Source organism: Cherax quadricarinatus, chromosome 56 (genome assembly GCF_038502225.1).
Source record: "Cherax quadricarinatus isolate ZL_2023a chromosome 56, ASM3850222v1, whole genome shotgun sequence".
NCBI lineage: Eukaryota > Metazoa > Arthropoda > Malacostraca > Decapoda > Parastacidae > Cherax > Cherax quadricarinatus.
The window spans coordinates 24,840,398-24,853,493 of record NC_091347.1 but is presented as its reverse complement, the minus strand read 5'-3'; the positions used below and the strand labels follow the sequence as shown (position 1 = coordinate 24,853,493).

The window sequence follows — 13,096 nt, the reverse complement described above, 5'->3', positions numbered from 1 at the left end:
TGAATGAATTGTTTTCCAAGAGACTGCAACCTAAAGGTTAATAAGATATTTATTGGCTAAGTGCCGCCTCAAAGGCGGTACTAAAACAAAAATTCCACCCGAGTTGGTAGGACGTTTACCCGGGTAAACGTCCTACCAAACAATGGAATATCCGTAGAGCGGAAAAATAGAGCTGATAAGAATTGCCTGAGCTTTTGGTATGTCCAACAGGCAGAATAAGATGTGGCAAGAATCACAGGAAAAAATATCGTAAACATGTCACCGATGTTCATGCCAGAGGAAGACGTCCACACACCATCAAAGCCGGAGCAGAAGTCCCAAAGAAACTTCACAAACAAATGGATTTTGGCTGTTGCTGGTACTCGAGGGATATATCAGCTCAAGGACCGTATGAAACCAATGCCAAACTATAGTAAGTTTGGTTTTCTTTAAGGGTAGCAACGGCCAAAGGCCATATAACCCAAGGTATAACCCACTATTACCACTTCCACAAACGCCACCACCACTATCAGACCAATCAGTTCCACCAATCATTCCCCCCAATACAACCACAACATCCCCTATCACTACACCAGTGTGCAGTATACACCAGAGTTCTCTTCACTCGTGCTGCCAGGTGCGTGTGGCAAAGTAGTGACCTTCACGTATTGTTAGTGAACAAGTAACCTGCTTCCCTCGTCTTTGTTCAGGGTACAACCTACCTATATTGTCTGTATGCCACAGTAATGGTGCTGGTCCTTGGCTTACCAAGATACAATAATTCATTTCCTGCTGGGATAGGTTTTTCCCTTGCAATCTCATTTGATCATGTTACCACTGCTCAAAAATTGTATGTATTTATAGTGTTCTAGAAATATTTATTTAATTTCCACAATGGTATCATTAGGTACAGTAGTTTATATGTAGTCGATTTCGGAGGTCATCGTCCAGTACAGAATAACTGGTTGATGCCCTGATCGATCAATCTGTTGGTGCTGGCAGCACGAAACCTACCTACATCTGATCAAGACCTTGCAACTTAAGTTCGCTTTCGTTAAGTTTCTTAAACTGGTTCCTGATCAACAAGTCTGTAGCTACGTTCTAATATTAATTAAATAAAAAAAGTTAGTTTCTGCGTGGTACAGTGATATGAAAATCTCCAAGGTCAGAACACACAGGAGAATGAAGACTTGCACCCATGTTTGAGGCTGACTGATGTGCCAGGACTGGGAATTAAGTGATTATCACTAAAAATGATAGGATAACGAAAACCATTATACTTATTTTAAACTCTAAAACCAAAACGGTCATGATAGCCTCAAAACGAGAGGTAAGTCAGTGATGATGCTGTATGCCAACTGTCCTTTGTATTATGTGAAATTGCAGATTAAAAAAAATTCATTAAAATATAAATTCAAATGCCTAAATTACTGGTAACTTACAAGGTCCTTCGACCTGTACTCCTTGGAACGCAGGCGAGAAAGATTAAGCCCAATTTACACCTGGAAAATCCTAGAATGGTCCTAAATCTGCTCACCCAAATTACTACCTACTAAAGAGGCACGGCAGACTGTACAGTGTATCTCCAAAAAAGAAGGGACACCGTAATATATCACAATGAATGTAGGGGGTCCAAGATTTCTCAACTCGAGCTTGTTCATGACCAGCCAGGCTGTGGTTCGTACATTGGCCTGCATGCGGCCAGCATTAATAGCCTAGTTATCAGGCTTTGATCCATTAGAAAACCTAGTCTGGGGCTGGGGCTGGGCCGCAGGGGCATTCGTTCCCAAAATATCCTACAGGTAGAAATATTCTCTCCGAAAATAAAAGTAATCTTAAAGTTTGTTTGGTTTAAAGCTCACTCTGGCTCACTGCTGAAGTCGTTTGTGTCTGCTTTAAGAAAATCTGGAAGCCCATACATAGGTAGCTATGAGAAGCGAAGGACACTCATGGAAGATCATAGGACACGTTTGAAAGAGCTAGAATACTTCTGTAATACCATCAACACTTCGAGGTACCTTATGATACCCCAGATACCCTCTGAAAGACTTATGCTTTTTGTTAAACCACACGGTACAGGTCAACGATCCAAGGCTGCCCATGAAAGATAAGGACCTGAAGAACAAAGGGCACCTCCAAGACCGTACAACACATTTCAAAACTTAAATAAAGTTAATTACAAATACCTCTGAAAGGCAGAAAAGACCTGGTAGCCAGTAGGGCACATTTTTTAAATCGTATGTATCTCCGGAAAGCAATATTTGGTAAACCATAGGACATTTGTCAAACCATAGGTGTACCTTATCTTGAAGATCAAACCCGTTATCTGGAAGACCAGGGTTACATGATCTGCCAGACAGCATTAGACAATTAACCCCATTCCTTCTCCCACGGACAAACTTCAACATTCGCACTTGGTCCAACTTCTCACCGAGAGTAATGCTTCGTAATGCCTTGCATAATTAAAATCAAGCAGCATCATGATAGTAAGCCCAAGGGTGTTACAAATAGCGCTTGCAGAGTGGAAAGTAGTCAGTAAATTATTACATTCGCGCAGAAGCGGTAAATTCGTAAGAGTGGAAGGTAATCAAGTTTCATTTAATGAAATGGATAGCTCCAGCTTCCTTCACCGGCATAAAGGGAGCCATATCTTAAGGGATAGGTAAATAATGAACAATGTTGAATACCGCTTGCAAAGGAGAATAAAAAATAAATGACCTGAATGCTGTCGCCAGTAGTTTTAGTACTGGAACTTGGAAATGCCAAATGGGAGTTCGAGACGTCATGTATTATACAGGCGTGGAAAAGGATGTCCAGGTGTGGGGGAGGGTGTAGGGAAGGCTGTTCAGGTGTGGGTGTGGGTGTGTGTGTGTGTGTGTGTGTGTGTGTGTGTGTGTGTGTGTGTGTGTGTGTGTGTGTGTGTGTGTGTGGGTGTGGGTGTGTGTGTGTGTGTGTGTGTGTGGGGGGGGGGGGGGAGGAGGAAAGGCTGTACAGGTGCAGTGGTATAAAAGGATGAGCACAAGTTGGAGGTAACAAGACACTCCTCTGCGCCAGAGCTGAACACAAGTATGGCTAGCAAGTTCCTGGTGAGTCGAACTTTACACTGTGTTGCTTTAGAATAGGAATTAGTGATTGTATCGTGCCGAGTGTGTATAAAGAAGCAACTGTCAATTTTGCCAAATCATTGGAAACTCGTTTGTACAATAAATCTGAAAAATCAGTCTATAAAATATACATCACCGACTTTTATTTATTATAATAATAATAATAATAATAATAATAATAATAAAAAAGAACAGACTTTAATTGATCTGTGTTTAGTAATATCAGGCTAAAAGTACGTTAGGAGAGGTCTAAACTAGGTTTGGCGCAGAACAAAAAACTATTTTCAACTAATGTTTTAATCTAAAAAAGAAAATTATACACAAGTTTAGTTTTTAGGGCACGAGCGAGACGTACGTGCACACAGGAGAGAGTCAACATTACACCCAACATATCACCAGAGGTGCAATTTCAGTGCTTATGCATTTGTAGCATATGCGAGGATAGTTAACCTCAGAACTGCCTTCAGAAACTTCAGTAAGGAGTGATTCAGGACACGACACAGGACTATCATGTATGAAACACCAGCCTGGAGCCCTTGCTCAATCAAGCATATAGAAAAGACTTGCAAAAATAATAGTCTCAGAGCTGAAGGAATTATTTATGAATATATTAAAAGAGGAACAGGAGAGACGCGAAGACAAAAATTTAAGAGGCTTTGACAGAGCAGATATAGAGGCATAGGGAAGACGTCATAGCTGGAAACTAGAGGAAGCCATATGGATGCTAGGAAATACCTAGTCTCTGAGTGCTAAATAAATGAAACTAGCTAGATGCAGTGGTAGAGAAACACAGTTTAACGAGTAGGTATAACAGGGCCTATTAGTCCAGGAACCAACGAAGCAGGGGCCAGGAGCAGAGATTCGAACCCCGCAAACAGTACCTACGTGTTTACAACCTTCCCCCCCTTTAAGTTAAATATGCAATTTTCATGAAAGCGTATTATGGGGAGAGTTAAACCCGTAGGGATTATACAGCGCCTGTTGGGGGAAGGGTGTATGGAAGGCATTTAGGCTCAATTCAGGGAGCACAGATCCAATTCCCTATATCAAGAGCTCCTCACCAGCATCAAGGAACTTCTCCCGAAAGGACAAAAACACATTGGTGGCTACAAAATAATACCTCAGCCTCTAGGCTGAAGCTCTCACCTACTATTTTTCCAAGGTTGACTAACTGATTACGTCTTCATTTCACTACTACACCTACCTCCGTATGTGACGGAAGACTCCTACTGTATACCTGGAGTTTACCTGGAGAGAGTTCCAGGGGTCAACGCCCCCGCGGCCCGGTCTGTGACCAGGCCTCCTGGTGGATCAGCCTGATCAACCAGGCTGTTCCTCCTGGCTGCACGCAAACCAACGTACGAAACATTTCAACAATAAAGATGCCTAACTGTTTTACACCTATCTTAGTCAACTTACCATTATTTTATGAACTTTCCAACAAGTTTAATATAGTAGTTTAAGTTACTTTGGTTGGGACAAGGGGCCAGGGGGAAACTTTAATTGAAATATTTTAATTTTTTTTGAGGGGGGGGGGTAGGCTTCAGGACCCCCCCTCCCTCCGTACCTCGGTAACGCCCCTGGCAACACCTCTTAACACTTACCTTTCACATCTTTGCAGTAAACTAATGGTAAACTATCATTAGGGAATTTTGCGTTAATTTTATTTAGCCATATATTTTAATAATAGTAAGGAATGGGATGAAATTATTTCGTTCATGGGGGAGCGCTCAAGCCGTAGGGGCTCTTAGCACCTCGGGGAATGGGTAGAACTGCATGCAAACCATATAATGTAAAACTTAACGAGGATTATTTACTTTACAGATAGTGGCGCTGGTGGTGCTAGTCTTGACTCTGGCAGTGAGTGGGGCACCTCAGTACATTTATGCCCCCTATCCCTACCTCGACTACTACGGCTACTCTCCCTACTACTACTATTACAACTACGGTTATCCCTACTACAACTACGGGTATCCAGTTTCCTACAGTTATGTCAATGTTCGTCAGTAAGCGCAGTTAAAGGACTTAAGATCCTTCAGGGAGACACCATTACCGTCGCACGAGTCTCTGAAGTTATCGATGATAGTTGGGAGCCATTCACAAGACTTAAGATGATCCGACAATTTACAGAATGTGCGAGTTATCAAGCAGCAGTTACAAACATCTAATTTAAAAGGTTTCTCCACAACTGAAATACATCACTCCAAGAGCAGCGAGAACTATTGTGCCTCACTGGTGCTTCATTAACGATGTTTCGACCCTTCATGTGCATAACTTTTTTATACCATGTCTGAATTATTTTTTACTCAGGAATTACATTTTCGCCTCTATCATCGCTGGAGTAAATTTTACAATTTAAACCTCTATTATATCCACGGGGAAGAGCTAAACCACCAGGGTCATACAGCGCCTGGGAAAATGAGTGATGTTTTATCTGAGGAAGGAGAGGATATCCCACTCCTATATAATAAACTTAAGGGACCCCTGCTGTGGGATCATTTTTGACAAAGTTCAGTTTCATTCATAGTAAACTGTAAACCCGCAAGGGTCGTACATCGCCTTGCGCTGTTTTCATTAGCAGGAAGGGAAAAAAACGAAAACATTATACAGAGCTATTTTATTAAAGGCTTCAGTTACATTAGAAGTTAAACCTGGGTCTAAACGTCTGGGGAATAATCACTTTAGATAAGAGGTGGAGGGTTACTCCAATTCTGAGGATCAATTTAGTAGTTGTGTGGAAACCTAGTAGTTCATGGGAAAGGGGGGGGGGTCTATGCAGCTCATGGGAGAATAACTTTTGGTCCAAGGCAGTGGAGTCCACTGTCTTGGATCAGGCTCTGTTCCACAAGGCACAGTACTCTTCCCCCATCCTGTTCCTCCTACTAGAAATGTAAACCATAGTGTCCTTTGCAGACACTACTAGAATCTGCAAGAGACTTCCATCGAGGACAATCTCCAAGTAGATAGCAACTAAAGTTTCCCGATGGGCAAGTGAAAACACGATTTTCAACAACGACAAATTTAAACTAAACTACTCAGCTATGGAAAACTGGAGGAAATAGCTAGAACCGAGTATACTACAAACTAACTACGGAAAAGAGCGGAAAGGTAGTGGTAATGGCTTGGGAGTGTTAATGACCAAGGATCTAACCTTAAACGATCACGTCACTCATCTGCGAGGAAAATTGCGATTGATACCGAGTACCTTTAAAAAGATGGGATGCCAAGCCCGCGTTACTTTTTAAATAACTAGGCCGGAATACTGTTGTATACTAACGGCTCCATTAAAGGCAGGTGAAATCGCAGACCTAGAGAATGTAGAATGTACAGAGAACCTTTACTGTACATTTGTCACCTTATTTACTGGGAACGCTTGGAATCACTTTACCTGTACTTACTAGAGCACAAAAGAAATTAGTCCCTCTAGTTTTTTTTCCAGGTGCAGATTATGATTTGATCTCAAATCTACACACGAATCACTCCCTGCGAAAGCAGAAAACCGCCTACCACCAGGCATAAGGGGAATTACCAATAGACCCCTGGCTGCCTTCAAGAGGGAGGTGGACATGTGGCCAGCATTAATCCTGGCTGATCAGGCCTTGATCCATCAAGAGGCCTTGTTAAGGACTGGGCCGCGGGGGCGTCGACCCCCCGGAACACCCAGGTAAACCCTCCACCGGTCTATTAAACTTCGAAGATAACTGCTACGCTAGCAACATGCAGAGATTACTGAAAATTCCGGGGATTTAGGAGGGGGGGGGGGAAGAGGAGGAGGAGGAGGATCATCTTCGAAGAGAGGTCCAAGAATCAGTGTTACCAGGTAGTTGGTACTAGCCTCAAGTAACCCAGCAGACACCACAGCCTGGCTGATCATGGCATAACCAAGACATCCAGGCGCTTGCTAGTAATTTCCCTGTAACAAAAGAAATACGTCTGCACGACAAAACTACACCTACACGTTTTACGTGCTAGGATTAAAAACAGGAAACTTCACATACAAGTGGGTATTTATTACGGTTACTGGAAGTTAAACCAATCTTTGGACTTGGCATAAAATTGACAATGCTAATTGTGGAAAGTAAACATTCAGGCGAATACATTGCGTCAGTTGAATTGAAAATGCAATAATGCAAGTGTTTGACAAGCCACCAAAAATTAAAACAGGAATTCATTAGTGCAAGTATTTAAAAGGAGTAATAACCATTCATTAGTATGCCAGGGAACCTGCTGCCAGTATATTACACTGTACAAACCATCAGCGGCGGCTTACCAGTGTCAAGAAGCAGACTATCACCACTTGGGTCATCATGCGTCCAGTAGCTGTTAAATCTGGAAGAGAAAACTCTGTTCAGTCATCATGACTGGTGAGCAGAGTTACTCGCGAATATCATGAAGTTAACATTTAGTGCTAAGGTGCCCTTAACTTAATTGAAAATTCAAATAAAAGCAATAAAAATCAGGTGCGGCTCCATGTTTAAGAAATTTTAAGTGTTTTACTGGTATTACAAAGTTGAGAGAAATTAAATAAGTTTTGAAAAATACTACTGTTAGTCAAGATCTTGCTTGTACAGTCACATTGCTATAAAAAAAAATTACAATTTATAGCAAAATTATCGAGGGAAAACAATTCGAGGTTAAGTTCCTACAATGAAAGGGTTCTTAAAAAAATGCCAAGTCGTTAAAAATGGTCAAATTTTAAAAACTGAGTAAGTAAATTAAAAATAAAAACTTCAGGAGAAAATTTTAACGATGTTAAATATTAAAAAAAAAAAAAAATGCTGACCTATTACTTTAGGAACAGAGTCCTGGGATGCTGTTGACCACAATACTGAAGTGGCCACAACAACGTAGTTCGCAAGATCAGGTTTAAATAGCAAACTTTTCCACAATGGATTAGTTAACACTTAAAAATGACAATTTTTAATATTTAAAAAAGGAAACTAACGTCAATTTCTTAAAATTAACCTGGCTAAGAAAACCTTCATAAAATTGCGCATTTCAGGGATCTTTGTTAAATCTGTGTATTGTAATTACCCAATAGCTACTCACCTGAGGCGCACTAAAGCCGTTTACGTCAAACATACATCTGGAAACAAGAAGGCAATTAATATGTATAGGCGTGTGTATACCTACACAAAATTTCCCCCCCCCCAAAAAAAAAGACTTTCGAACACCAGGTTATTCATTCTTATTAAATTAAGAAACAGTGGAAAACTCCACACTTTGCAAATCTTAATTCTCTCGCGAACACACTTCAGAAAGGAGTTTTGAGAGGTATGTGCAAGTTTAATTTACTTACATGAAAAATAATGAGGATTAACAATGGCTATCACAGTTCACCTTGATATAGATCGAAGTCATCTTTTCCCTGATAATAAAGTATGTACACTGGAAACATTTCTGGGTGTCCCGAGTTAACCTGCTGAATGAGCTTTATTAATAAAGAACTTCCCAATTTTCCTTTGGAGAACTAAAAAAATTCTATAAACATTCATATAAATACTATATGAAAAATTAATGAGAAAAGGCTATATAAAACGGGATTTTTTAAGCATTGGTTAATCATATATTTGACGAATATATCTGTGTACTGAGTGTACACAAGGAGTTTACCTGGAGTTTACCTGGAGAGAGTTTCGGGGAGTACATTAAATCCTATACTTTGCTTACACATATACTGCTACGTTATATATAATATAGTTTTCCAATAAGGTCGTTAGGAACTAGAAGTTTTCCTATTGATTGTCAGACGATATGCAACCTGACAACCTATTTTTTATAGTCTTTAAGCCATACCCAACCAGGCTTAAAAAGACTATAGACTAAAAGGGCTACACACACCCTGTAAACCTCTAGTATACATTTAAATGAGCCGAGATAGGGATGAAAGAAAGTGACAAAGACATATTCTGGTGCAAGTATCCAGCCCCCCCCCCAAAAAAAAGAATAGAAATAGAGAATTTAAGACTGTTAATCAAATTATTATTACCTTGCGTATGTCAGACAACTTCGTCACACCTGAGGTCCTTCAGCTGTAAGGTTATCAGCACCACTAACTCTTAAAACTCTAGTCTTTTCAACTATAAAACGGGAACACGCTCACCACTGTGTATAACTACCACACTGACTGGCCAACCACTCGCTGCCAGGTAACAAGGGATTCATATCACTGTTTGCTCACAACATCCGAGACAACTGTCTCGAGAAACGTCAGGGATTCTTTTTTTTTTTTTTTTTTTTTTATATTTTATTTAGAACATGACATTACAAAATATAATATGTAAAACTCATTTAAGTCGATAATTAACACAATCCTCCCTACATATAATATTACACACCACACTTACAACTCCGTGTGGGTACACCCCCCCCCCCCTCCCTGCTCCCTCATCCTATCACTTAACCCAAACCTGTTGGAGCTACCCAACAGAATTACCTGATATGAACAACACTTTTATATACACATCCCTCGAAATGGTACTTAATAATCGACTACAGACCATACAATGCATTGCACTGAACATATTATACAGACATATTACCCCCCCCCCTCCGTGGTTATCCAACCACCCCACTATTTACAACTCATTCGCCGCTTGACCTGCGCAGAGTGCGGACGTGTGACTACTGCCCTCTGCTGGCCATTGGAGAAGACATATTTTCACAACATGGCGCAGTCTGTGAGAAGGCGTTTGCACACAGTGTGCATTGAATTATTGCGTGGTGCAATAACGCCTCAGTCTGCACAAGTGCTTTTACCGCAAATTATCCGTGACACCTATGGTGTTGCGGATCAAGAACTGTATGGTGTGGCACTAAATGGTGCCTATCGTATTTTCGTCAAGCTAAGTTCAGCTGGAGTGTATGAACGGCTGGTTGACAAGTACCAGGACAGGAGCGTGGATGTTAATTCAGCGATACGTGTTCGCCTAATCGACGTGTCGAAGCATTACACATGGGTGAAAATCCGAAATGTGCCATTTGAGGCGGACGAGAATGATCTGCGGTATGTTTTTGAACAGTATGGACCTGTACACCTGGCTATGGCTGGTAAATGGACGGATGGGGCGTATGCCGGCAAGCCGGATGGTACGTTCACGATCAAGATGGAGTTGAGGCATGCCATCCCGTCTTACGTCATACTGGACGCATTTAGGACACAGGTAATGGTGTACTACGCTGGGCAGCAGAAGACGTGTAGGTTATGTGGTGCATATGACCATATGGCGGCCCAGTGTGGGAGATGGCAGCGGAGAAAGGACCTAGGTAGTGAGAAGGTGAAAGAGCCAGAACCAGAGGTGGGTCATGCTGATGAGGCACCTGTACATAGAAGTGGCACTTCCTGGAGTGAGGAAGTGGAGCGTGAGCTGCCACTGGTGGGTACCAGCCCATCACTGTCACAGTTGGTGGGAAGTGAGGCATCTGCCATGGAGAACGGGAAGACTGTGCAGATTGGTGACGTGCGGGTAGAGGAAGGCCTACTGGTGAACGTGCAGGAAAAATCCTTTGAGAAGCAAGTTGCTGAGGATAACTTAAGCATGGTGAGGAGTAATGTTCAGATTGAAGATGAGCAACTTGGAAGATTGGCGAACATGGCAGATGACTCGCCAGGAGTGGTGGAAGTAATTGAGGTGACTGCTGAGATTCACAGGGAGGCATCCAGTGAGTTGGAAATGGATGCAGAGTGTGTCAACCGTAAGAGGGCGGCGACATATTCTGACTCTGATGATGTTTTGACCCCGGCACAGAGACCGGGGAAAAAGCCATGGGTTGATGTGGTGCGTGGGAGCACTAAAGGTACGCCTGATCAGGTGTTGGATAAGGGGAAGCCACCAGTGGGCAGTGGAGAGAAAAGTGGACGCAGCAGACACACTGAAAGCGTGTCAGTGAAAGGTGAAAAGGGGCAGAGGGTGAAATCACATAAGTAGGTTTCCGGTGCATGACAGTGAATATTAATGGATTGTGTGCGAGTGAGAAGCGTCTGTGGGTAAAGGGATTTTTAAGACGTTATGCTATAGACATTGTTTTTGTGCAGGAACATAATTTCAAGTTGGGAAAGGAATTGGAGGTGGATGGGTACAGAGTGTTTGTGATGTATTCGGAGCGAATGAAGGGGGGGTGGGAATCCTGATCCGAGAGACGAGCCCGTTTGTTGTTCTTAGGAGTGAAGGGGGGGGGGGGTCGTGTGTTAAGAATAGATGGGTGGTGGAGAGGTGAGCGGATGGCAGTCATTTGTGTGTATGTGCCGGCTGAGAATGATGTAAGGGTAAAGAATGAATTTGTGAATAACGTATTGGTATATTATTTGCGGTCATTACCGTCTGTGACAATAGTTGGTGGCGACTGGAACTGTGTGGTGCGCAGGAAGGATGTGGAACCGAGAGGGGCAGGGTGTTTTTTGGCAGGTTTAGGGGATCTATTGAGAGGTGTGGGATTGAGGGATATAGTTGATGGAGGGGATTGCGAGATAGAGCACACTTTTCATAGAAAGGGATATGCTGCACGATTAGATAGGTTGTATGTGACAAGGGGAGTGAGGGTGACGCGGGTGCAGACGGTGAATGTCGTTTATTCAGATCATAGGGCGGTTTATGCTGATTTAAATTGGGACGGTTTGCCTAAGAGATATTTGGGGTACTGGAAGCTGAATGTACGACTACTGGGTGAGGGGGTGGAGGGAGGGGATTTTGAAAGTTTGTGGGAGGACTTATGGGGTGGGGGTAAGAGTGCAAGCGATTTATTGGGGTGGTGGGATGGGGTTGCAAAGACGAGGATCAGGCAATACTATGTGCGAAGGGGAAAGAATGAGGCATGGATGACATTTGGGCTTCAACAGTATTTAGAGGGGCGGTTGCAGGGTTGTTATCAGAGGGGTGCTGTGACAGGTGTGTATCCAATGGAGGAAATTGAAGCATTAAAGTGGCAGATAAGGGATATGCACAATGAGAGATTTGATGAGGCGAGGGTGCAAGGTGGGTTAGAGGAGGCGATTTGGGGTGACAGGCCGTCAGCCTGTGTGTTACGGGGTCAGCGGAGACGCAGGTTGGCAATGGAAATTGATAAGCTGGTAGTACACGAGGACTTAGGTGGGTATACGAAGGGTCAGGAGTTGAGAACTACTGAGGGTATGAGTGGTTTTATGGATAGTTGGTTTGGAAAATATTTGAGGAGTGTAGGAGTGAACGGTGAGGATTTAGAGAGATTGGGAGAGAATGTATCTTGTGTGCTGAGTGGAAGTGATCGTATGGCATTGGGTGGGGATATTGAAGAGGGGGAGGTATGGAGAGCTTTGGAGAATATGGCGAGAGGTAAAGCGCCAGGTATAGATGGGTTACCTTGTGAATTCTATGTGAAGAATTGGAGTGTGTTGAAGGATTTTTTAGTGAACCTGATGAATGTGATGAAAAGTGAGGGGAGGATGGGCGAGTTGCAGCGTACTGCAGTAGTAGTATTGATTCCAAAAGGGGAAGGCCCTACTACAGTGCAGAACTACAGGGCGTTGTCGTTGTTATGTGCTGATTATAAGATATTCGCAAAAATCTTGGGGAACAGGCTGAAGTGCGTGATAGATAGAGTTGTTGCGAGAGGTCAGTATGGGGTGCCTGGAAGGACGATGTATGAGGGACATGGAATAATAAAAGATTTTGTGGAAAGTATGGAGGGGGAGAATGAAAGGGGGGGAGGTGTCTTAGCATTGGACTGGCAGGCTGCGTATGATTGCGTAGAACGAAAGGCACTGTGGCATATCTTACGGAGGCAGGGTTTTGGGGAAGAGATGGTACGTTGGATTGAGACTTTGTATAATAGGGTAGGTGTACGTGTGCAGGTGAATGGGAAATTGGGTGAGTGGGTTTCAATGGGTAGAGGCATAAGGCAGGGTTGTCCTCTGTCTCAACTGTTGTTTGCTTGTATACAGGACCCTTTTTATAGGGCAGTGGGGCGATGTTTAGGGGAGGTACGTGGTGTGGAGAATGGTGGGATGGGAATAATAGGGTATGTGGATGATACAACAA

At 42.8% G+C, this 13,096-nt stretch overlaps 1 protein-coding gene across 3 annotated transcripts in view; it reads right to left on the bottom strand.

Moving 5' to 3' along the window:
• LOC128700695 (phospholysine phosphohistidine inorganic pyrophosphate phosphatase) overlaps positions 1 to 9,228 on the bottom strand; it is a 35,907-nt gene extending 26,679 nt beyond the window's left edge. For all 3 annotated transcript variants that reach the window (XM_070097229.1, XM_070097228.1, XM_070097227.1), the window contains exons 1-3: positions 9,073 to 9,228; positions 8,133 to 8,169; positions 7,354 to 7,412 (exon numbers count right to left, since the gene is read on the bottom strand). Coding sequence is in view for 1 of the 3 variants with exons in the window: in XM_070097227.1 (XP_069953328.1) it covers positions 7,354 to 7,392 (39 nt within the window). In the remaining 2 variants the exon portion in view is untranslated. The remainder of the gene's footprint in view (positions 1 to 7,353; positions 7,413 to 8,132; positions 8,170 to 9,072) is intronic.
• Positions 9,229 to 13,096: the final 3,868 nt, after the last annotated feature.